Source organism: Myotis myotis, unplaced genomic scaffold (genome assembly GCF_014108235.1).
Source record: "Myotis myotis isolate mMyoMyo1 unplaced genomic scaffold, mMyoMyo1.p scaffold_m19_p_3, whole genome shotgun sequence".
Taxonomy (NCBI): Eukaryota; Metazoa; Chordata; class Mammalia; order Chiroptera; family Vespertilionidae; genus Myotis; species Myotis myotis.
In genome coordinates this window covers 61532293-61557746 of record NW_023416335.1, presented here as the reverse complement: position 1 = coordinate 61557746, position 25454 = coordinate 61532293, and the positions used below count along the sequence as shown (strand labels likewise).

Here is a 25454-nt window from a genome sequence, read left to right as displayed (position 1 = left end):
AGTATAAAATTCTATATCATCTATTTTTCTTATATCCAGAATAAATATTTTCTACCCTATTCACCATATGTAATGGTTAGATAATATGTGAAATATCCTATATGATAAAAGGGTAATATGCAAATTGACCCTAATGGTGGAACGAGCGGGAATGGTGGCTATGGTGCGCACTGATCACCAGGGGGCAGACACTCAATGCAGGAGCTGCCCCCTGGTGGTCAGTGTGCCGCTCCCACACAGGGAGCTCCGCTCAACCACAAGCCAGGCTGGTGGTGGCAGTGGTGAAAGCAGAGCTAAGGATGTCCGGCTACAGCTTAGGCCCACTCCCTGCATCAGTCAGACACCCCCTAAGGGCTCCTGGGCTGCCAAAGGGATATCTGACTATCAGCTTAGGCCCCATCCCCCCAAGGAGTAGGTGTAAGCTGGCAGGTGGACATCCCCCAAGGGGTCCTGGACTGTGAGAAGGTGCAGGCCGGACTGAGGGACTCCCCCTCCCAAGTACATGAATTTTCATGCACCATGCCTCTAGTTATATTATAATATGAAATGATGTATTATAATATGCTCAATAATGCCTTGTTTTAGGCATTTAGGTTGTTTCAGGTTTCTATTTTGCCTTTGAAATCACTCTAGCCCTGGCTGGCATGGCTCATTGGTTAGTGTCAGCCTACAAACAGGAGTGTTGCAGGTTTGATTCCCAGTGAAGTGCCCATACCCTGGCTTTCAGGTCTAATCCACACCCCTGGTTAGGGCATGTGTGGGAGGTAACCAATTGATGTGTCTCTGTCACATCGATGTTTCTCTCTCTCTGTCCCCTCTTTCCTCTCATCCCACTCTCTAAAAATAAATGGAAAAATATATATATATCCTTACTCCTTGGGTGAGGATTTAAAAAAAGGAACGAAAAGAAATCACTCTAAAGAATACCTTTTTGCCTTTCATCTCCTATTGAGATTTCAAAGAATTTTAGAGTCAAGAGAGTAATTGGGCATCAAGCACCTTATTTATTAAATAAGAGAACTGAAAATTAAGAGACTTATTTAAGTAGCTAACTTTCCTATTAGCTTCGTGATGACTAAAAGCTAAATCTCCTGATATATTTTGCTCTCTACTCTCCTATATCAGTTTTTAGAACATCTAGAAAAACTTATCTTGATTATGCTATAAGATGTTCAAAGTTTAAAAATGATTTTTTGATAATTTTGTTTAAAATTAGCTATTCTTTATATGTTTATATTACATTACTTATTATAAGTACTTAATGAAGAAAAATGCCAGAAATGTTAAGTATTTACAAAAGCATTAAAATTTCTGAAAGGAAAGTTATTATTCTTAATTTTTTTTTTAATGTTGGAATAAGCAATTTTGTTTGAAATGTCAGGCTATGAAGACATCTTCTGCATAGAGAATGATGTGAACCATATGGCTTATTCACAATCAGTTGAATTACAAACCATGGCAGTTTGTACGCTTTCAGGAGATGCTTATGTGGTCCTTCCATTAAAATTCCACTAATGTGACATTTGTGAAAAGGTTTATGTTTGGACACACATTCCCTCGCCATATGTGAAGCCACAGAGAGCAAGACCATCGATTCCAACTGTTTATATATAAATTGACAGCTATCAGTTCTAAAAGATTTCTCATTGCATGTGTCAGAATCCTCTGGCCTTTTAGGGTCATCTTGTGTGTTTCCATGTTTACAAGACCCTGCCTGTTAATGTGGCTAACTTTTACTCATCAGACAGGAAGAAGGATCTTAAAAATCATTGTTAGGCAGAGAAACATTAAGAAAGTTAAAAAAAAAAAACTTTCCATATTTAATCTGTTAAACAATGGCAAATTTCTTATGAATCAGTGATACTGTAATTGAACTGGAGACATTTTTAGAGCAAGCTAGCTTTGGCTTTTTCACCCACCAATTTGGAATCTGCTCACAGTACTGCCAGCTTAACCAAAAAGGATTAACTCTCATATCCAACTGAGAACACAGATAATTCTCAGTAATTGGTAAAAAATGAAGATGAATGGGGCTGAGAGATAAGGAGCAATTAGCTCATCAGCAGTTACAGCTGTGCACTCAATCCGGATCCATCTCTGGAGTCTCGGCCCCTTTTAAAGAACCTAAGCAGAGTAAGCATAGGACACCCTCCTCCCCAAAAATTTGCGTATACCTGCCCATCATTTCTCTAGTCTTCCAATTTATTTCCCTACTATACAAAGACACCTGTCATAGTATGCTATGTAAATGACTACCTCTCTCAGGACCTATGTCTAAAGCCAATCTTCTTTTTAAACTTTTTTTTTTTATAACAGAAACCAAATGACTACTGTAGACACTCTTAAATTCCCTGTCAATCGTTTCATTATAGCAGCATCATCTGTTTGAAAATATAAGCAATTCCCTCATCTAATTATAGGAAGGATTTGAGGTTCATTAACATTGCCAAGGCAGAGAATCCAATGTGCAACTGCAGAGCTCTGTGTGGTGGCCTGTGTTCTCAGTTTCCTTCTATTTGCTTTCTCAAGGTCTCCAAGACTTCTTCCTGAAATCATAAAATTAATTTTTCCTTCCGTGACTGAGAAGAAAGTACTACAGTGTAAACTATTCTATTTCTGTAGGAATAGGGGGAGGGAGGGAGGGAGGGAGGGAGAGAGAGAGAGAGAGAGAGAGAGAGAGAGAGAGAGAGAGAGAGAGAGAGAGAGAGAGAGAGAGAAGGAATAGTCAGCTGGGGAAGATAATTTTATCTCCCTATCTGTTTTATCTCCCTATCTGACTGGCTTGTTTTTTGTTTGTGTTCCATTTGCTTTGTTTTGTTTTGGCTGATGAACCAAAGTAAGGAGTAAGAACACAACTGAAAAACCCAGCTGTTAATACCAAACTCAAGTTCTTGTTTTTAATTGAAACTCCTACATCCTATAACTATTGCAAGTTTGAGAAAATGAAAAAGAATCCTACATTGCAGGTTTTGAAATGTGTTCAGGTTCGTGGATCACTGCATCCGTGGACACTTACTTCACAATGTTCAGAAAGAGAAAAGACCGAAGTCTCAAGATTACTTCACTTCCTTAAAGAAATAACAGCAGTTGGGGATTATGACTATAGTTTAAACAATAAGATTTTCTCAGGACATCTGTTTTGAGATCACATGTTGAATAGATATGAACTCATTTCCTACTAAGCAAGCAATCTACTATTGTTGATAGCTGTTTACCAGTTCTGTGAGTCAGATATTAGCTTGTGGCAAAGGTCCCTCTTAAATCCTCTGAGTATTCTTTAAACTGTGTACATAGTGTTTTCCTTAAATAAAATGTTAAGAGAAGTAAAAAAAAAAAAATGCAGTCTTTTCCTGTCTCTTGGTAAATTAAGTCCACGAAGTCTCAGACTTGGGAATAGTATTTAATGTATTTATCTTTAAAGAGTAGTTTCCTATGTTGTCATTAGTTAAGGGAGTAAGATATTAGGTTTAGCAAGTATTTAAATAACACAGAAACTATTAAGAGATGCTAGCTATGTCAATATTTATACAGCATTTCAAAACTAGAAGTAAAATTAAGTTTCCTTTATTTAGATTAAATCAATTGTGCTTAATTTAGTGTCTTCAAAAATGTTCATGATGACAAAAAAATAATAAGCAGATAAAAACACACAACTAGATATACTATGGAATTGACCTTGAGTTCACCGGTTTTAAATTCTGCCTTTCCATTATCCCAGCCCCAATTTCCAAGCAGCAGCATGTTTTAAGCTGGTTATGTAGATCAGTCCTTAAAGCAAAAAAATAGCAATTTATCTGGCCTGAATGTTGTGGATAGTGTTGCCACTAAAAAGAATCCAGGGCATTTTTCCTTCTTATCTGCAATGTAGCTCATATCAGCCAACCTGTCACAAGATAGTACTTGATATAAACAAGAGATTGCAAAGACATCTCGGTAATCAATATCAGGATGGCTACAGTATGGAAGTCCCAACCAGTGCATATCATTTGTCTCAGCATCTATTTCTATGGCCAAATGAAGCATTAATTCAAATCATAAATCTATGGTGATTTAAATCTGGGAATGAGCACCTGCCTGCTTTAATGATTTATTTTGTACATTTCAGTAAGCAGGAGATTTGTCCATATGAACTGACAGGTCACCTTCAGATGCCAGGAGCTGACTGTTTATCACCATGCAGACTAGCATCTCATCTTAGCGAGTAAATATTAAACTAAAAGAATCCAATTGATTGTGGATGAGGGAGAATGGCGACATGGCCATATATTTTACTCAGCATGCTGATGCCTCACTCAGATCTATCCTGAAGTTCTCAGTTCTTCCTAAAGTGATCACTCTGTTGGAAAGACGTGAGCTCAAGGTCACCAGGTAAAATTGGAATGCACCATACTTATTTGTCAGTGTCAAAGTTTCTTTAAACACCTTTGTTTGGCTAATTTTTGTGATTCATATTAAGAACTGGAAGGGGACTTTTATAATAAAAATATCCCTTGAGTCCAGCAAGCCAGATGGAACCAAACCAAGCCCCCCAAAATTCTGTTTCCTCAGATAATGAGTTTATTTACAACCAAGGGAAAAAACAGTGTTCTTGCATAGGAAAATCTGAAATGTGCAACAAAACATGAGAGCCAGGCGAGTGCAAGAAAAAAAAGAACCCCGAAATAGCTTCAAAATTGTCACTGGATTTGGGCAGAGCTAAGGAGCAACAATACATCATTAAGTGGCACCTCTCTGAGGGGTTTTACTACTTCAAAGAGCCAGTTGATAGATTTGTGAGATCAGTAAGCTTGTATTCTGAAATACTGGCCTTAGAGATTCTTGGGATTCCTCCTGGAATTCTTATGCTCCAATACAACTTCCTGAGCCGCTCATGCTAACGATGTTCCTAAAAGATCCAGCACATCCTCCCAGAGTTCACACACCAAGCCACCCCACCCATTAACTGGATGCCTCTTACGTGCTGGGACTGTGGTATGATCATTTTTGTGTTCCTAGAATGAGCTAAAATCAAACTTACAACAAAATTCAAATGACATAACAGCTCCCCCAGGTTTCCTCACAGGCCAGTAGTTTAACAAATAACACCCATCAGAGATAATAGGAAAACAGAGGAGGAAGCAGTTACTGACTGTAAAAAGAGGACAAAGGTGATTTTCAAAAGGGTAAATTTGGAGAAATAATAATAATAGCCAAAGCAATACCAAATCTTACTGGTGTCCAAAGGGAAAAACAGACGTGGTAATAAATAAAGTGATAAACACTTGACAAATATGATCTCCTTGAATTATTATGATGTAATACTATTATTTAAGCCATTTTCCAGATTTGAAATGTTATGCTCTGAATTTTCCATAACTTTGCAAAGTCACAGACCAAGTAATTATTGAACACTTACCAAGAGGCAAGTGGTGTTCTCAGAATCAGAGAAGACTAGGCCCATAGAAAGCAACTGCTAATTCACCAAGCACTTTGATCTATACAAGCTCAATACCCACCCCTACCATGGCCTTGTACCCTCCCCTTCCCCCAAACTCTAGTTTCCTGATCTCTAGATAAAGGAGGAAGGCAGGGGGTGTGCTCAGGAAGGATAATAAGTCATAAATTCTTAGAGGACAGTAGCATGTGAGACAATAGAATAAAAATAACAAATACAACATTTCCACCTCAAATCAACTATTGATATGTAAATAAATGATTTACATGCCTAAGGACTAGCAATGACACCAATATTACAACAACCCCAAAATACTAAGACCCTCTAGGAAGATTCAATTAAATTTCTGCTCTGGTTTAAATTGGTGTTGGATGATGGGTGTCAAAACTGAAAAACAATATTGTCTACCAACTAAATACTTTAATGAAAGAAAAGTGATTTCTTCCGAATAAAACAAAAAGAAAATTCAAATTGTTTTTTAAGTATCATGTGATACCCTATGTACCCACATAATGAAGGTAAACTATTATTAAGTCAGTAGGCAAATATTATTCTATAATATTAATTATTAAGTCGATGTCAATGCTTAATTATGAGCTGTAGTCTCCTTTTCTCATGCCTGCTGGTTTCTCCAAAGTCAAATTTCTGCTCTGCTGCTCAGAAATTTGAACAGAAGTATCATGTTTTAATATATTTTGCTTTAAATATTATTAAAATGCATAATTTGTTTATCTCTCCTCCCAAAACCAACTATTAAGAATAGCCTGCATTGAAATCTCACTCTTCTAAAATTTGATAACAATTGAGATTGTTTCAAAATAATAATTAAAATTTATATAGGTGTCTAATTTTGCTCTAGTTATAATTCATTTTACTTCAATCATTTTTATAAAATTTTTATGTGTTGATATTTAGAGAGAAAGAGAAAGGGAGAGGGAGAGAGGAAGAGAGAGATTGTGTGTGTGTGAGAGAGAGAGAGAGAGAGAACAACATTTGGGTTGTTGTTCCACTTACTCACGCACTCATTGGTTGATTCTTGTATGTGCCCTGACCAGGGATGGAACCCCTCAATCCTGGTGTAGTGAGACTATGCTCTAACCAATTGAAAATACCTTTTCTTCCATACACCTAAATTGAGCAATGACACCTTTCAGATGTTCACACAGTGGCAAGTTTTTAACTTTTAAAGGTCTAAATTTATGCATGTGAATGACGTAAAGAATCTGCTGCCCCTATATTCTCACTGGAAGCACCACAAATGCAAGCATTGATGTTTTTCTATCCATAGTATTCCCCCATATATCCTTAACCACACCAATGTACTGAAAGTGGAGAGTTCATTATATAAAGAAATAATCTGTTAAAATCATGCATGGAAAAGAAAACTTAATGGAACTGTCATGAATGATTGTGTCCTGTGTGAACATTTGGTAGAAATAGTGTCTTACACACATCTTATGGCATCTAAACTTCTCTTGGTAAATTATATTTTGAGCATGATTTCTACATTTTAAAGGGAACCACACAGTGCCGTGGCAGGATAAAATTTTGTGTCTGACCAACACATGGATACTAACGATGTCAATGAAAAGTAATTTCATTGTTTTTGACAAAACAGATTACCCAGGTGAATTCTGCAAAGAAAAAAAAAAACTGTTCCTTTGGTTTTAATAGTGACTGCAAACTTTTCATCTTTTCTCCATACCACAAGAAAAAAAAATCAAAAGAAATTAAAGTTACATATCTAATATGAGAAAAATGGATAATAGTTGTATATAGAAAAAATTAATTATCAACATAATTCTTATTCTTGTCATCACATGAAAGGATTAAGTTATATGTTGGCTGCTAAAGCAAATTTCTTATTGAAGAAGAAACACATTAAGAATAAAAAAGGGAAAGAGTATGATTTTGTTTGTAAATATTCTTCTGCCACCTTACCCATAATCAATATTTTAGAATTCTGATTATTAAAACTTATTTGTATTATAAAATATGTTAACTGAATGCTTATAGAAGTTGCAGGCATAAAGTTGATCTTATAATAAAAAATAATGTTGCTAATTATTTATTTAAACTGCATGTTATTAGAAGCTAAGTAGTATCTTCAAAATATACATTGTTTTGGAGATAAAAGGAACAACTTTTTGAATGGGTAACCAATAGTTTTGTTCTGGAAAATAAGGTAATTTGGTAGCAAAATGATTGCAATGCATTTCAGTGAACATACAACTCACCGACGCTTGAATTCATGTCCCCGTTTTCGGAATCTGCTCCATGTTGGTTATTACTGGCATGATAGTTGCTCATGGCTTCTAACTTGATTTTTTTCACCTTCATTGCTTCAGCAATCGCCGCATTGGTAGCAGCGGCAGCCGCTGCAGCTGCTGCTGTCAGACCTTAAAAGAATAAATTAAAAATGAGGTAATTCAAAATCGGATTTTTTGATGTAATAGTTCATGTGCTTTATATAACAGGCATACAAACACATTTAAGTATCTGACTCCTTTATGCCATACTTTGATAACATATATTCATCCCCACCTAGCCAAAAAAAAATGGATATAAATGGGAGAGTGCTCTCTAAACTCCTAAATTAAATATTAGCAGAAACATAATTCATACAAAGAAGGATAGTAGTAGAATGCAGCCAGAATTACCTCTCTGACAAACCAATGTGAACATGTCATTCCCTGCTTAAAAATGCTCTCCAGCTGCCTAAAGGGGGAAAAATTGGAACTGCGTAACAGTTCACCAAGTCTTACCCTAAGGAGTAATCCTACCTTGTCACCTAAAGTTTGCTCATTTTCATGCCACACTCCAGCTACACCGAACATGCCATCAGAACTTACACATGCCCTGCCTCTCGAAGCCTGTGCTTTCACACATGCTGTTCCCCTTTTCTGGAACATCCTTGCTCCATGACTCACTTCCCTGACACAGGCCATTATGCTTGTCCAGAGCGACCTGTCTCTGTTCAGCCAGAGAACAGAAGGTAGAAGTGGATGTGAGATTAGAAATAGAGTTGATCAGGTTATAAAAGAGCAGGAAAGGAAGGCCACGCTTTATGTATAGTATAGACATAGCCAGCTGAGGTTTTTGAGCAGGGGAATGTTTATTTTCTTTAAATGTTTGAAATTTTAAAAGATATTTTTATTTCAGAGAGGAAGGGAAAGGAGGAGAGAGATAGAAATATCAATGATGAAAGAGAATCATTGATCGGTTGCCTCCTGCACCCTGCCTGCCTCCTGGGTATTGAGCCCACAACCCAGGCATATGCCCTGACTGGGAATGGAATCCTGACCTCCTGCTTCATGGGTCCATGCTCAACCACTGAGCCACACCAGCTGGGCTAAATGTTTGAATTGTTACCAAGGCAATTCACTTTATCTTGGCATTCCTCATCTGCAAAAAATCATACACTGAAATATATGATCTCTCCTCATTGTAAAACTTTAATAGTCCATGAGACAATATATACCACCACCATCTCCCTCTATATTTCTACTATGACTGCTTCAAAGTTTCTGACTACAGTTCTTCAGCCTGGTTTAAATTTATTTATGTGATTTATTTCCACTTCCAGCTGGTGGATTAGAGACTGCACAATTCTCTCCTTTTCCTCCCCACTAATCATCACTTTTGATTACTACAGCAAATAAGTTATAGCCTCAGGAATTATAAGAAAGTATTTTTCTGTAGAAATCTCTTTCTCTCTCTCTCTCTTTTTTTTTTTGAGATTAGGAGAAGAGCTCACCTTTCCTTCAAATCAAACCAAAGAGGTCTTGACTACCTTCACCCCAACACAAAACCTTCAGATTAGATCTTTGCATGAAAACTTGATAACCACTCCCCCGCAAAAGGCACTGATCTAAATTCAAACAATTCTTCTGGGTCTGGAGCTAGCATTTATTGCCTTTTAAGTTCCAACTTGAAATGATTCTCTCATCTTCCTATGATTGAATTTTCTCCCCAGTTACTCATTTCCTTCGAAGATGTTCCAGAATATTTTCTTTCCTGTTCTCTTAAAGTTCTCTTAGTGTTTCCCAGAAAATCTCTTTTCCTCAACTTTGACTTGTTACAAATGTGCACATTCTACTTGTCCCTTTTCTTTGTTGACTAATGTTATTCCATCTCCAAGTTATGACACTTCTAGGGCCTTTAACTTTGATTTACATGTAGTATTTGAATAAAAAAGACAAACCTACAACTTGAGATATGATTGCTATTATACTGAATATCTGAATCTAATTCAGTAGCATAAAACATAACTATGCATGACATGGCATTGGAGAAGCCATAAAATCTTCTTGAGTATGGTTTCTTCATCTGTAAAACCATTATATTCACAAAGGGGTAGTATGAGATTTAAATAAGATAAACTAGGTGAAGAAAGCCACATGTTGAGTAAAAACTAGTCATGCCATGCATTCTAGCTCCTCAATAGGCAAGTGCAGTCCAGGGTATGGACATCATGGCTGACTGCAGTTCCCTCAGATAGAAGAAATCTACTTCTCCTTAGCTGACTACATTCATTGTCAACTTTTTAAAAATACTTTTAGTAATTTTATCATCTCTCTAATCTAAGTTATGGTGCTCTTCTGTTTTTCCACTTGACAGTTTCCCCAGTTGTACATTTCTAATAAAATTCCAAATGACATAACATATAATGTGTGTGTGTCACACACATTTAGTTCTTTAATAACCTTCAAATCTACCCAATTTTCTCCATTCCCACTGATTTTCCCTAGTGCAGACTGCCAACTTTTCGTCCCTGGAATCCTGTAATAGCATCTTAACAGATTTCACTTCCTCCCCCTCCAATCTCTTAGCAGTCAATGTAACCTTATGAAAATAAAAATCCAACATGACATACAATGGCCGTTCTTAAGTGCTAGTTGGAAGCTCTGCCTGGCTGTGAGGGTCCTTTGTGCTTAGTTCCTACCTATCTGTGTAACGTCATCTGTTCCCTCAAGTTCCCTTTGATCTCTGTGCTCCAGACATATAGGCCTTCTTCCACTTCCTCTAAAGGCCTATATTCCTTCTTTCAAGCCAGACTTTGCATTATTCCCACTTTCTAGAAAAGCTCTCCAGCCCCCTACTCCAGATCCACCTATGCCTCCATCATGCGGTGGCTTAAATATTATGCTCTAGGAGAAGCAGGCTAAGGTTCCTGACTCTTCAGCCTACCTGGGAAACAGTTACCAACATTTTAAGAATCAGCTCAAAACTCACTTATTTTAAAGGGCTGACCTTCCCCACCCCACTCCTACAGAGTAGAGCTAGCCATCACTTGCCTGTGTTCTCACCCCTGCTGTATGAGTCTGCCATCCTCTGTGCTGTGAATCAACCCTGGAGTTTTAAAATGTGCAAATAGCTGAGTTCTATCCTCTGAGATTCTCACTGGGGCCCTGCATTTGTATATTTTGGGTTCATTTTACTGCTCCTCACATCATGTTAATGTGCAATCTGAGAAGTGAAACTCAGTCCCTTAAACTATTTTTACTTTTTTTTTTTTTTTTTTTTTTTAAGAGAGGGCCTGTGGTACTGGGGTAGTTTTAGGGTTAGCTCCTTCCACTAGGTTATAATACTGAATGGACAGAAATACTTCCTTAGAATATGCATCTCAAACACCTACCACAATGCCTGGCACAAATTGTCACTGAATGAAAAAAATGCTTCTCAAAGTAGATTAATTGGAAAACCAAAGGGGAAATATAGTCATTATTTTGACACTATCAATGTAAATAATTTGAAACATTATGTTTATGTGAAAGTTAACCTGGATCTACTAGGAGTAGCAAATCTCATTAATAGAAAGTGAATCTCACCAAAGCTGCATCTGCCTGGGATGGAGAAGATCACAAAAGCCTCACACCCCAACCCCTGCACTTCCTGCACTTCCTGTTGGCCTTGCAGTGGCCCCTTCAAATATCTGATGTAACTCTCAAATCCCTCCAATTTGCTGTCTCTATAGTACAAACTTAGCACAGAACCTATAACTTGCTTTAGAAACAAGCCCCATTGTACATTTTGTTCTCTAATAAAGTTACTTTTACGGGGGTTGGGGGGGGGGGATGAATGTAATGAACTCACAAAATAACTTCTTTTTTCCTTCTATACTTCATAGAGAATTCTGAATGTGAACCACTTTCCATGTAATCAAGAATTGTCTACTTGTGTTAACACTGGCTACCACAACATTTACCATCCACTTCTCTCTCTCTCCTTCCTCCTAGTCCTTTCCTCAGTTCAGCTTTCTCCCCTTGCCTCGGCTTCATGGAGATGTTTGTTGCCCCCTCCTTGAATACTCAACACTTACACTACTGCAACTTTACCACTGCTTTTAGCCCTTCCCTGTCAAAACAACCCCTTGTTCCTGCTGAGCTAGGTGATCCCGTGTTTCTTAAAGCGATACTCTACACCAGATAGAGATGTAGCTGGAGTGCATGGTAAAAGTAGAGGTTATCTTCCCTGGAGTCAGAGCCACAGACTATTTCTGGGAAGGACTGAGGAATCAGTGTCTACCTTCCAACAGGTTTAATCTGATGCTCAATGAGCTTACATTACTTGATGACAGTCATTTACACTAAAGTGTGTCTGCATCTTACAGTGAAAGCTTGTTAACTAAGCAGAGCCTCATCGCAGTGGCTCTCAATAGTGAATATGCATACAAATCTAGGAGGACGCACTCAAATACAAAATCAGGTTGGATGGAGGAATGGGCGTTTGAGACCGACTGCGCCAGTGTGCGGCACTTGGCAGAAGTGAGTCTCCTGCCTTTCGCCTACCACAGCAGAAGCAGAGGACAGCCAGGCCATGCAGCGCCTCTCTGTGTTTCCGAGCAGAGTCACACATGTATGCATCTCTAACAACACTGCATCCATAAATCTATCTGGAATCTACTGTAATCGTGACTTAAACAGCTTGCGTAATTGCTCCTGATCCTGAATTTAGTTCACACATTTTCGACAGATTTTTTTTTTCTTTCATTAGGGAAAACAAGGAACAAATCAAAAAATGAATTTTTTTTAAAAAAAAATCTCTTATACTAAAGAATGATTAACCCACTCACCTCACCAATCACACTTTTTTCTCCTCTCGAAGAATATTTGTAGTATCTCATATACTATGACAAAAACATGTACTGAACTGAGAAGTCAAATGTAATATGATTCTACTTTGAGATTCTAAATCCAATTTCATCGTCATCAATGGGGAAGCTTTAATTACTGATGAAAATAATGAGTTGAGAAATGTTTTGTTTAAAAAATACATTTTCCTTCAGAGAAAGGATAAGTCTCTAATATGACAAAAGCTACCTAATAGCAGAGTGAAAATTTAGCCATTTGACAAATGGAGACCTAAACATCATGTTTCTATCAAAGCATTTGATTTAGTAGACTACATTGATCAAATTTATCAAAAAAAAAAAGTCTGATTGACCCTCAGGAAAAGGGTTGGCAAGCAAACTTAGAGTCCAAATGTCTATATCATGAAAAATAACTTGTTTCTTTTTTTCATTTATATTTGATCTCAACAAACTCTTCTCTTACAAAAGAATAGATTTTACACAGAATTTAGAAACATTGCTAGTCATATTATTGTCTGAATTATCATACAAACTCAATGCTGGGGGCCCAATTCTGCTTTGCTCCATCAGAGCAAATTCTATATATATTTTAAAAACTGGTTATTGTTAGAAATTATTTTTATGTTGGCTTATAGAGTTCCTGTACTTTTACTTTCACTTTCTGATGCTCCGCTACATTTTTTTTAAGTTCTTGTTGAATAAAAAACTGTATGGGAAATCCTCGTTACCTAATCTCTGTTTCATATAAGGAGTAAATATGGTGGTTGAAAATAAAAAGCATTCCAAAAAACCATACAAACTTTGGACAACATGCATCTAATTTACCTGGAATACTGCACAGCAAGCTATATAATTCCTATGGCTTCAAAATCCTAATCGCTAAAATCTGAGATACCAATTCTGATCTCATAGGGAAGTAGAAAATATGCGTGAAATAATATATGCTACAGTAAGGGCACATACTAAGCCCTCTGCAAAATGGTAGTAATTATTATCAAGTAACCCATAATATCCATCATGTCCTTATATTTAGTTTTGCTATTGCTCAGCTACACACAAAAATGCAAATATGACAAAAGCTACCTAATAGAGTGAAAACTTAGCCATTAGACAATTGGAGATCTAAACATTATGTTTCTATCAAAGCATTTGATTTAGTAAACTACATTGATCAAATTCATCAAAAAAAAATCACAAAAATCTGCACTTTGTGCTACATTGATACAAAGCCTCCACTACTTCACGTTCAATATCAGAAAACCAATCCATAGGTTTATCATTTAGAAGGAAAGCAGGCATTGTTACCACTTAAGTACCTTATTTTACTTTGCAAAGATAGCTTTCTTCTTCAGCTTTCAACTTTTATCAAAACAGCCTTTAAATCCTTCAAATGCCAGTATACAGTCCTGATCACTCTCTTTAACAAAGGAAAAGTCCCCAGTCTATTTATTTCAAATAAGTCAGTACCCCTAGTTATAAAGTGTAGATTACAACTGTAGATTATAAATATCAATAAAAAAGACATATTGCTGTCAAATTCTTTCTCTGATCTGTTTGTTTGCTCATTAACTTGAAAGGTCCAATCTTTGATCTTTGGTTTCAAAGGCATCAAGATGACTTCCAAATGTTTGATAGGTTGTCTACTTTTACATCGCATTCCATATAAAATGCATTTCCCAAAACTTAATAGGTAAAATAAAATGGGTTATATGCAAGAGATAGTCCGCATTCAAAGCTTCCATATGATAGACTTTTTATTAGCCTATGTCTCTTTACCCAAATTTAGAAGAAGCCATTTTAAACATGCAGTAGATTACAGCCAATGGTAGTTATTATTAATATGCTGGAATTGATAAGTTATTTATGTCTGGCATTCTTCCTACCGATTATTCAGGGAGACAGGCAGCTTATAAATATCTCATCACTCCAAAGTCACAGAAATTTCATCGACAGTGCTTATGCACAGCTATTAGCAATATGAATCTAACCATTACAAGAAGGAGGAAAATCGAACATGTGGCATTAATACGCAGTCCTGGTTCCTAACCATCTGATAGGCAGATGGTGTGAAGCGGAATCTCCAGCTGAAATGAAGGGGCACATCATTTAAAACCTTGTTTGCATTCTAACTGATATCAGTGCCATATTGATATACATGATACATCATGGCAGTATTTGAACAATCTAGTTTGTTTCAGTCATAAATGTTTACAGCCTTGTTTTTTTAATCTTATAAGCATGTTCAGAACAGTGTATTTTTAATTTATGAAACCTATTGTTTACTTCTGTTGAGCTAAAAGATTAGTGGAAAGCAGAGATATTAAATTACTTCAACCCAAAGCAATATAACCAAGACAGATGAATAAAGTGGGTTTCAATTTTCAGTAAAGGATGTTAGTAAAGGAATTTTACAATTAGCCCAGGCATTTTGTGCATTAAATACATTTATTCATTTAAACATTCCACCCCCCCCCCAATAGCATACAGAGAAACTTAATGGTTTACATAGTCATTCATTTAAAACTCTCACTGTGTGCAATTAATCTTGTCTAACAATTCAATTCGGGAAGTAAAACATCAAAAAGCATAGTTCAATTCAACAGTCATTACTGTGAAGTAATCTTTCTGCTCCTGACAGTTCCTATAGACTCTCTGCAATACTCTGTTGAAGGTGCATTCATTGTAAGCTTCATATGAGTTTGAATTACAACTCAATTGAAATCACTCCAAGTTTTAGAAGAACTCTTGGCTCAATATAACAACTTGAAAGTACCAGTACTTGCTTTTTTACTCTGTTTTCTTCCTTTCCTTTTTGAAATACAAGCTGTCTAAGATACTGACACTAATTTTCACAGTTATTTTGTTTCTCAATATTTTCTAAATAAATGAAAACTGGATCTGAAACATGCCTGTTCTCACTCTTACATGATTAAATAATGGTAGTGTTAAGCAACCAGAATAAGTAACTTAATTGTGAATCAGGGTGGATTGAAAATTTTGAGTGTGAATTTGTCTTCTAATGTCCATTAGACTGACTTTACTTGCCCTTTGAAACACATTTATATTCTGGAGAGAAAAGGAAAATTGATCTTTGAGGCCATTAATGGAAACACTCCTTATCCCAGTTTTCAGTTCTTCAATTGATTTAATTAGATTTTTTAAATGTTTGGAGTAACAAATCAACCCCATGAATTTGAAGAAACATATAGTAGAGAGTGTATAATTTGAAAATGACTAATAAATCAAATAGATATCAAAAGTAGCATTTTTATTCTGAATAGTTTAAAACTGCAATCGCCCAGAGAGAAGGAATGACAGCAGTACTAAAGTCAGGAGGAGGGAGCACCATGGGGATGTCATTTGACCATGTGTATATCACTGAGGAATTTCCATGAAAGTCTTTGAAATACTCAGCTTCTGATCATTAATTCATAGAATCAGCCTGAAATGTAATCAATGAAGATTTAAAATTACTATGGTTAAAATAAGAAAATATGCAATTTATGAAAAGTTGAACTAGACACCAAATGTTCTTAAATAACTCACTTTTACTCCTTTTTTTTTTTTAATAGTATCACCTTTAGAAAAGTATTTCTTAACAGCCAGTTGGGGTATAAACTTAGAAAACATGAAAATGAGCAAGACTTTATTTAATACAACCCTTTTATTTCACTGATGATGAAATTTAGGGGCAGTGAGGTTAATCATTTCTATAAAGTCACACCATTAAATAATGACAGAGTAATCCCAATTCCCCTAACTCCCTGTTCAGCATTGACCACACCAGCTCTGTCAATAAATGCAAAAATAAGAGTACACAGAAACCTATAGAATCATTGAAAGAAAATTAATCACCTTTGCTCAAGTAGCTATGAATTGCATAGGAAGTCAAGATTATAGACACTCAGGTGATATCACAAATATAAGTTGACTCCACTTAGGAACCTGTTCTAAATGTTCATTTGTGATTCAGTTTTGTAAAATTGAGACTATATTTGCCACAAAAAATAATCATTCAAGTTTAACTATGCACAAAATGTTTAACCTGTGCTATTGGTGAAATACAATATTTATATTAGCCTGGTCATATATCTTAGATATGACACAACAAGGAAATAGAGAAGAGCAAATAAATGATTTTCCACTATATATCTTGAATATAGAAAAAATTAAAACAAAGTGAAATAGATACAACTTGACAAATTTTCTTTAAAGCACTCTTCTTATTATTTCTTATTATTCCATTCTCCAATAAACTGGGAATTAAATGTCCTTATGTTTGTTTAAGGCCCAACACTTCCTATTCCCTACATTTCTTTTTATTGTTTTATTGCTTAAAGTATTACAAAGGGTATTGCATATGTGTCCTTTTTTTCCCCCCCGCCCTTGACAATCCCCTGGCCTCCCCTACCCCACAGTGTCTTATGTCCATTTGTTATGCTTAAATTTTTTTAAAAAATATATTTTATTGATTTTTTACAGAGAGGAAGGGAGAGAGATAGAGAGTTAGAAACATCGATGAGAGAGAAACATCGATGAGCTGCCTCCTGCACATCTCCTACTGGGGATGTGCCTGCAACCAGGGTACATGCCCTTGACCGGAATCGAACCCGAGACCCTTCAGTCCGCAAGCCGACGCTCTATCCACTGAGCCAAACCGGTTTCGGCCATTGGTTATGCTTATATGCATGCATACAGGTTCTTCGGTTGATCTCTTACCCCCCTCCCTCCTGCCCCTCAACCCTCCCTGGACTTCCCGCTGCATTTCTCATTACCCCAAATTATTCAATGAGTTGAGTCCAGTCAGGTGGCTCTTACTAGCCTGAAAGTATCTGACAGTATGTGATATTCTAAAAGACATTTTTAAAGAGACTTCTTGTCAATATATTGATGACAGCTCAGGCAGTATAATAAGTGAAAAGAGGAAATGGTGTTGTAAATTTACCTTCCTGCAAAAGAGCCACCTAACTGGCACTTTAGCTTGAGAGTAATCTCCCCCAAATGTTCTTCTCCTTTCCTGAACACCATGTAAATTCTCTTCTAAATCCATTAATAACTCATTAAGAGTCCCCCCCCCTTTTTTTTTTCTTTTCCCAGAATCCAGGTAGCATGTGGACCTCTATCAGTCTGGAGTTGTTGGTAAGGAGAAGAGTTAAGAAAAAAATGTGGAATATAGGTAACCCTTTTTACATGTAAATCTTATTGGGGGGAACGTATCCAATGAGATAGAAACAGCTGGAGTAGGTGTGGCCACCAAAGTTTTTAGATAGACCAACTATTAGCTTTTTAAAACTTTTTTTTTGTAAGGAAAAGACCCAAGAAATGAATGTAATTGTACACACACATGCTTTCTAAATAGAGGTCAGGGTCAGGGTTGGGAACAATACACAACCATATTCACTGAACAACAAAAGGAACAGAGAAGCTAGCTGAGGCAATATGTTCTTCATACCTTTGTCATTAGATTCTTGTATTTATATAATACCTATCTAAAAAGCAGGTGTTTTTCTCATTTGGTTACAAGGAAAATGTAGCTGGTAATAGGCCCATAACAGTGCTTGGAAGAGTAGGTTTTGGTTTACAGTTTTAATGCTGGACTATGGAAAGAACAATCCTGATTAATTTAGAAAAACAAATAGGGCAATGCAATAGAGAAGATACAAAAGAAATATAGGTATCAAGTAGTTGTCATCACCTCGGGGGTGGAAAGTTAAATAAATGAAGCCTTTATTTTGGCATACCTTTGTAATCATAGCCAAATTAATTTTTTTGAGTGTAACTTAGACATATTACTTAAATTGTTTGATTTGGAGGCAACATCATACTTTATTGTTCAAGAAATAAATGCTATGTTTAAAGCTATTTCCCTTCTGATATTTGATTAGTATACTTAACCCAGCTCACCTAGAATCAGAACAGATGGACATCAAGGAAGAATTACCAGTGGTTGGTATTATATCATTCATTCCTCTTTTTTGCTGCAAAGATCATTCAAACTGGAAGAAACATTTACTTCCTAACTGGGCAAGAAATGTGATCCTTTTGTGTACTCTGCTGGAACCTTTTACTTTATTTCAAAACACTAGTAAATCATAGCAAATCTTCAATTGTTCTTATATCTCTTCATTTTAGGAGCAAAATCTGTAGCTCTGTGATCCAAAATCTTCTCTTGACCTAATTTATGTTGTACCATGAGATTCTATTAAAAGAAACTAAATCACTGCAGTAGATTTATTCGCCTTAAATAATTTAAGCTAATTGAAAAAGACCAATCTAAAACTAAAACACTTCTCTCAAGCATTCAACTTCTGCATGTCAATTAGTAATTTAAACAATCAGCTAATCACAACAGCTTTGTGAGAAACATGGACCTGTACTATGTACACATTTCTCTATCTCCACTGAGCTGAAGGTAGAAATAAACATCAATTCTGAGTCTGAAAGTATGTGTATCTTTTCTGTAGTAATCAAGTAATCCTAATAAAGTATTTTCACTGATGAATTTGAGATTTTTCTCAATTTTCCCAAACAAGTTTGAAATGAACACATCGAAAAATGAGAGAAATATCGGGAAAATTATATATACAGTCACTCTTTTGGCAAGGAGTTATGTCATTTCAAATTTATAACATGACTGAAGCAAAAAAATTTGAAAACATTAGTATTATTCACAAGGTTACCACATCATAATAACCAGAATCTGAACTCCTGTACATTGGTTTTAAAATTAAGAACCCAACTTCATGTTATTATTTTTATATTTTATTTTTTTACTTTGCTTCTTATTAAAATTATTAAATATCAATTTGATGTAAGCCATGTTAGTTGTGGCATATAACGTTATCACAAATTATAATATTTTAATTGTCCCATTATTATAGATCTCCATTTATAAAAGGAATAGTCATTTTTCTCATGCAATCATTTACTTTTATAATTCAGCCTCTGTAATTCCTGGGATGTACAGCATAATCACTGGTATGACAATCCTACAAAGTGTTACAAAAGCTCTTTGCAGTATTTTTACCATAGATTTTTCTTAAGAGAATTAGAAGATTCAAACATAACTTTATATTGGAAGTAAAGCCTTTTGAAATATTGCTAAAGTGCATATTGAATAAAGACAACACACTTAAGCAGACTTTTCCCCCTTTAAACAGCATTCATCTTTTCAAAAGCAATAGATTCTCAGTCCACACGGAGTCTATTGCATTATTCATTTCATGTGCAACCTCATGCTGGACCATAAATTGTTACTTTATCTAATCAAAGGAGACTTAACTCTACAGAAGGTCAAAGGTTTAATTTTGTGAAGTATTATCTTACGCTATGAGTTTAACCGAAAAATAGAAGAAGAAAAACAGCCAAGAAACTGGTAATAAATGAACCTTTATTGCCTCAGGCATTGGCCTAGTTAATAAACTTTCATTGAAGGTTTCTTTCAACTGTTACGGACAATGAGAGGGGAAAAAATCTTAAATTACAGCCATGTGTGACTTTTAAGGCAGTCATTCTTTTTTATCTCAACCTCCCCCACTCAGAAAGAAAGAAAGAAAAAGACAAAGAAAGATTGTCTTCGATCTCTTAACCAAAAATGTATGTCTCCAAACAGATGAAAAAGTGCAGATAAACTTTTCTAAAAGCAGAGGTCAGCTTTGAACAATCTGAAAAAAGGCATTCTTTAGGTGTTGAATCTTAGAGAACAACCTCTCTAGCTAAATGTAAAACTACAAGAGGAGGAGGAAGACATGGTGTGTTCTCCACAAGGCTCTGAAATCACAGCCTCCTGCTGAGCAAAACATGAGCCTTAGAGTCTCAATATTATTGCGCACATCCCATTGTGGTTTCAATATTCACCAAATGCATTGTAAATAAGTACGTTGTCTATGTACTATCTGCCCCATGTTAGTACAAAAATTATTTTATTTTCAGAAACAAACAACAGTAGTAGCAAAATAATTCATTTTATTGTTATGCGCTTCACATATTTAAGAGGGACAAGTCTATCTGTCTAACTGACACTCAACCAACACTGAATGGCCTGTGGGTAGTTTGGTTTTTCAGTATTTTCTAGAGAAGAAACTGAATTGAGTTGTTCTGAACTCACATGCTGTTTTTTTCAGGTGTAAAGTATAAAACTTATGACCTCAATTTCAACATCTGTATCTGCACACCACAGCATTAATACGGCAGATCTTCGCATCACCAACGGAGTCCACATAAGCTGTGAGAAAGGGAAGAAGCCATATTCTGCATCTTCCCTTAGATACTCACAAACAGAAAAGGAGGAGGGCTAGAGCCCTGTGCTCCTAACTGACCCACCCCACCCCCAGATTCCACCCATTAAACACAATGCTCTCAGCAGGGCACCCAAACCTCTTCCCACCTGGCAGCATTTCCACAGAACTGGGCTCTACTTCATTCCTCGAACAAGTCCTCCGGATGCTCTCTTGGCCACCTCTGAATGCAAAAATGATCGCTGCTTACACCAGCAGCACCAGGTGAAAGCAAGACCGGGCTCCCTACTAAGAAATACACTCCGCACAGCTGGGAGGCAATGAGTTCTACAGGGGTCAAGGATGAAGGGCATTTATACCAGCAGCTATGCTTCTTTGCTATATTTGCCAAAAGTAGTGAGGGAGACTTAGAAGAAAATGGAAAATATAGAGATTAAAGACATTTGGACAAAAATGCTGAATTTTTTTTTTTAAAGTCCAGTTCTATGCATAGAATAATGATGATTAAAAACACGCTTTCTAAAAATGTGGTTAAATCTGGATATCAGAATCTGAAGCAAATTGAGATAGTTTCCATTAATTGGTAGAGGGTTTTAGAATCAGTGAGGTTTCGATTTCATGCAAGGATCCATGGAATGCTACCCAAAGGTAGCATTTTGAAAAACACCGTCAAAAGAGCAATTGATAAACATAATTTTTGACCCCCACTTTATTTTCTACCTAACTTGTGTACATACATCCCAATATTTGGGGATCAAAAGAATAAAATATGAAGAAAAATGAAGAAACAGCATCAACTTTCTAGAAAAGAAACATTGTATTTGAATGTGTATAGTGAATGGCAAATACAGGTACTATACATTTTTGGGTAAGTGATTTAGGAATCATAGCAAGAACAGTCATGCTTTTTAATTACAGTTTCTCCATTTGCCATTTTTTTAAAAAGCTGAGGTACATTTAGAAAGTGACCCCAAGGTCAGAGAAGCTTGAGAAAGTAACAGACCAGGTATCTCAAATCTGGTTCTTTATTCCATTCTTCAAAGTTTTAGGGGTTTGGGAAAGTTATGTTAGAATGCACAAAGAGGAAAAGAAAGATCAAGGGAATTCAAAGGATTCATTAAAAGTGCAGATGGTAACTCTGACTGGTGTTTTAACTACATAGACACAATTAATTAATTGTAACATTGGGAAGCTCTAAAATGCTAAAAGAACTTGCTCACGCCAGCAATGCAGTAATGTAGCAAAATACTTATAATCTTTCAACCACCAGGAGCTTTTGTTGGTTTTTGAACCTAATCCACAGCTTGACATAGATCCTAGGGTAATGGAACACAGTTCTTTGATTGAAATAATAACTAAACATTGCTGCGCTAGCCTGGTGGCCTAATAGAAGTCTGTCTCTCTGAAACTCGAGAAATTCAAGTTTGGAAACAAACTCAGACACTGAGCTCTGGCTTGTAAGTCCTTCAAGAAAAGCCTTTGACATGGAATATGCCCTTTCCAGTTGAACATGGCCAAAAATAGACATAAAACTTCTGCAATAGCCTTCCTTCCAAATAATGAGACGGTCAAAACAAATCAGCAGTACAGTGTTGATTATCACTGAGAGTTTAATATATGTCATAAGAAAAGCTAAGTATTTCAAAAGTGACCCATTCCCCCGGCTTTTTCCATCTGTGTATGACAATCTGAGCATAATCTAAAAGTTGAACCATTGTTAGAAAGAAGGTTGATTTATATGTTTTGTCAATTTTAGTCATATGGAAAATGTCAAAGTATTCAAAAACACACTAAAAATACCTGAAAAGAAATTAAATTATATATCATTAAGTGAAAAAATTGTTTCTATATTATTTTGTTTTATTCAATATATCATGATTTGCAATACTGATAAGAATGCCACAATGGAACATTTTAGTAACAGAAGAATAATTTCTAGGTCTACATTTGCAACCATAAATATACTCTGATTAAATTCTGAAAGACAATTGCAATAAAATCTCCATTGTGTATCTTGATAAATTTCAAAAAGCAAAGAAAATATGCTATCACTATTTACCAATATCTAGGCATCTTGTGGAAACAGCTAAGCAAAGAGTAGATGAAAAGAAAACAGAAAAGTCATGAGAGCATTAAATATACCTAAGGCTATAGCCAAACTATTATTTTTTTATGTCTGAATGCAATGCTTATAATGTTACTACAAATATGTTTTACTTGATGTCTGTCATGTGACACTATCACATCACTTTATAAACATGTAAAAATGATACTCAGATGACAACTGAAGCGGTCTGCACATTGTCACAACTGTGAAGTGTTGACATATCATTACATTGCAAAGCGTGATCCGTAAAGCTGGGTGGGAAGTGGTGAGCAAGTAAGAAAAATCCTCAAGTTAAACAATAAGTATATAATCCTAAAAACATAGTAGTCCTTCTACATAGAATTCCAGGAAACAATTAAGCTGGTTAAATCAATAGGTTAACAATGTCTGGAACCCACATTCTTTCCATATTTCCTCGCAGTCATCCTCAATATTTTGGGAAATACCTTGCAATATGTTAGCAAGTGGGCTACAATAATTCCGTGTATTCAAACAAAACAATGAGGAGCTATTTTACATATGAATATATATATATATATTCATATATATATTTCTTTTTGTCCCCCAAAGAAATATTTTCCAGGGTACATCCTAAAGACTCACCTCTCAGAACTCACTAGCCATAACTGTATCATCCAATTATGCCCAACCCAATGATAGGTAAAGGGAATGGGTCTCTCAGACTCATATCTGAAATGGAACTCGGTGTTGAGTCTTCTTAAGCACATGGTTGGAAGAAAAATATGAATTTCTCAATAGAGTTAGGATTTTTGTTATAAAGCAATGGAGTGATAAGTGGTTATTGGATAGCAACTACCTTGGCCTGTAATAAAAGTTTATTGGGGAATATTGAAGAAAATAGTTTATAGCCTCAAATAGAAGCCCAATTACATTGCTATTCCAAATCTGCCATCATTTAAAATCTTTCCTATGCTTGGTCAAAAGTTAACATGTGCCTAGATGCAGAGGATAATATCATGGCTTTTCTCAAGGCATTATTTTACTTCTCATAATGAAATCCTTGTACAGGAAAGTTCCATAAAATTATAAGAGTAACCTTGATTTTTATATTTAGAGGAACCAAAAACAGAAATATGAACTAGCACTCAATTGCTTTTACTTTCCTTTTCTACCTTTAGCTGGAGATATTACAGAATAAATCATCAGATGTCTTGCCTATAGAATATATGATAAGCTGATGTCCTTCATTTGATTGTCAGACAATAAAATATATACAAGATAGCTAACACCAAGGAACTGTCACATTTGAGTTATAACAAATATACATGTAAACATTGCTTATGACAGTGAGATGGCGAAAACTGGTGGTGATATTACTCAATGTCTTGGTACAGTACTAGAAGTATTGTCTCATGTTATTCCTTTTGAAGGATGCAGAGTGGTATAGGAAAACTTGAAACAAAACTGCAGAGCTAAAGAGAGGGAAGAAAAAGAGAGAAGACTGAAGGAACACACAGGCAACAGTAGCTTTAAGAGTATACCTGTTTATAGCCATGTAAGTGCTGCTTGGTCTCTTCTTTACTTCACAAAAAATATTTAATAAAGTTTAAAAATTAAGAGCAATAGCAGAAATACCATATAGGATGAAGAATGCAGGCTTTGTAGTTGAAGATTTAAGTTTCAATCCTCTCTCTCCCATTAGGTAGATGGCCTCTGTTTGCAAACCTAATTTCTATCAGCTTCAGTTAACTTTTCCCCAGCTCTTATAAAGAGAATCCTGTTATTTGTGTTTCACAGAATTGATGAGAACATTAAATGATATAGGATGTGTGAAAAGCTTACACAGGTGTTCCATAAAGAGAGTTTTCTTCCTTTGTGTTGCAATCATTCCAAGGTAGCAGGTCCTTCCCTGCATTTTTTTTCTTTTTTTTTTGGGGGGGGGGCGGAGGGGCATTACTATCCCCACTATTGATAAAGCTGCCACTACTAGTTCAGAACAAATGGCAGAGCCAGGGCATGACATCACTCCGATAAATCTGTTCCTACAACGGTAGTTCCTGGGATCGATAAGGGAACTTGGTAGAAAGCATATTCCTCATAAGGAATTTTGTTTTATAAGTACTTGCATGGATAACTCTAGATCAAATGTTTAAGATGCTGCAACTTACTAAGTGACCTTAGACAATTCACTTAACTACTCTAAAAATGGGACTGATAAAAGTATCTACGTGCTGTGATGGTAATGAAAATCAAATGAGGGAGAATATGCAATAAACTTCAACTGTGCGTGGCACAACATCAGCAGGCCATTCGCGTAGGCTATTGTTAATGTCCACTGACATCCAAAGACATGAATATTCACAATTCAAGATCATATAAAAACAATTTTACAATGATAAGAACAATTTTAATTCAAATTCTAATTAAAGGAATATAAATTTTGCCAAGAAAAACATGAAAGAAATCACATTATCATTATATTACATATTATCATTATACATAAATCAATATTCCAAGATTCCAAGGATATTTTATTATAAGAAATATAATATGTAAAGTCACATCAATGAAAAGATCCATCCACTTGCATGGATATGAACAAAAATTCTACAGGATAAATTT

At 35.8% G+C, this 25454-nt stretch overlaps 1 protein-coding gene across 1 annotated transcript in view; it reads right to left on the bottom strand.

The window, feature by feature from the left end:
• DACH1 (dachshund family transcription factor 1) overlaps positions 1–25454 on the bottom strand; it is a 445250-nt gene that overhangs the window by 206478 nt on the left and 213318 nt on the right. Inside the window, exon 3 of the mRNA XM_036299959.1 lies at positions 7672–7833. Within this exon, the coding sequence (XP_036155852.1) occupies positions 7672–7833 (162 nt within the window). The remainder of the gene's footprint in view (positions 1–7671; positions 7834–25454) is intronic.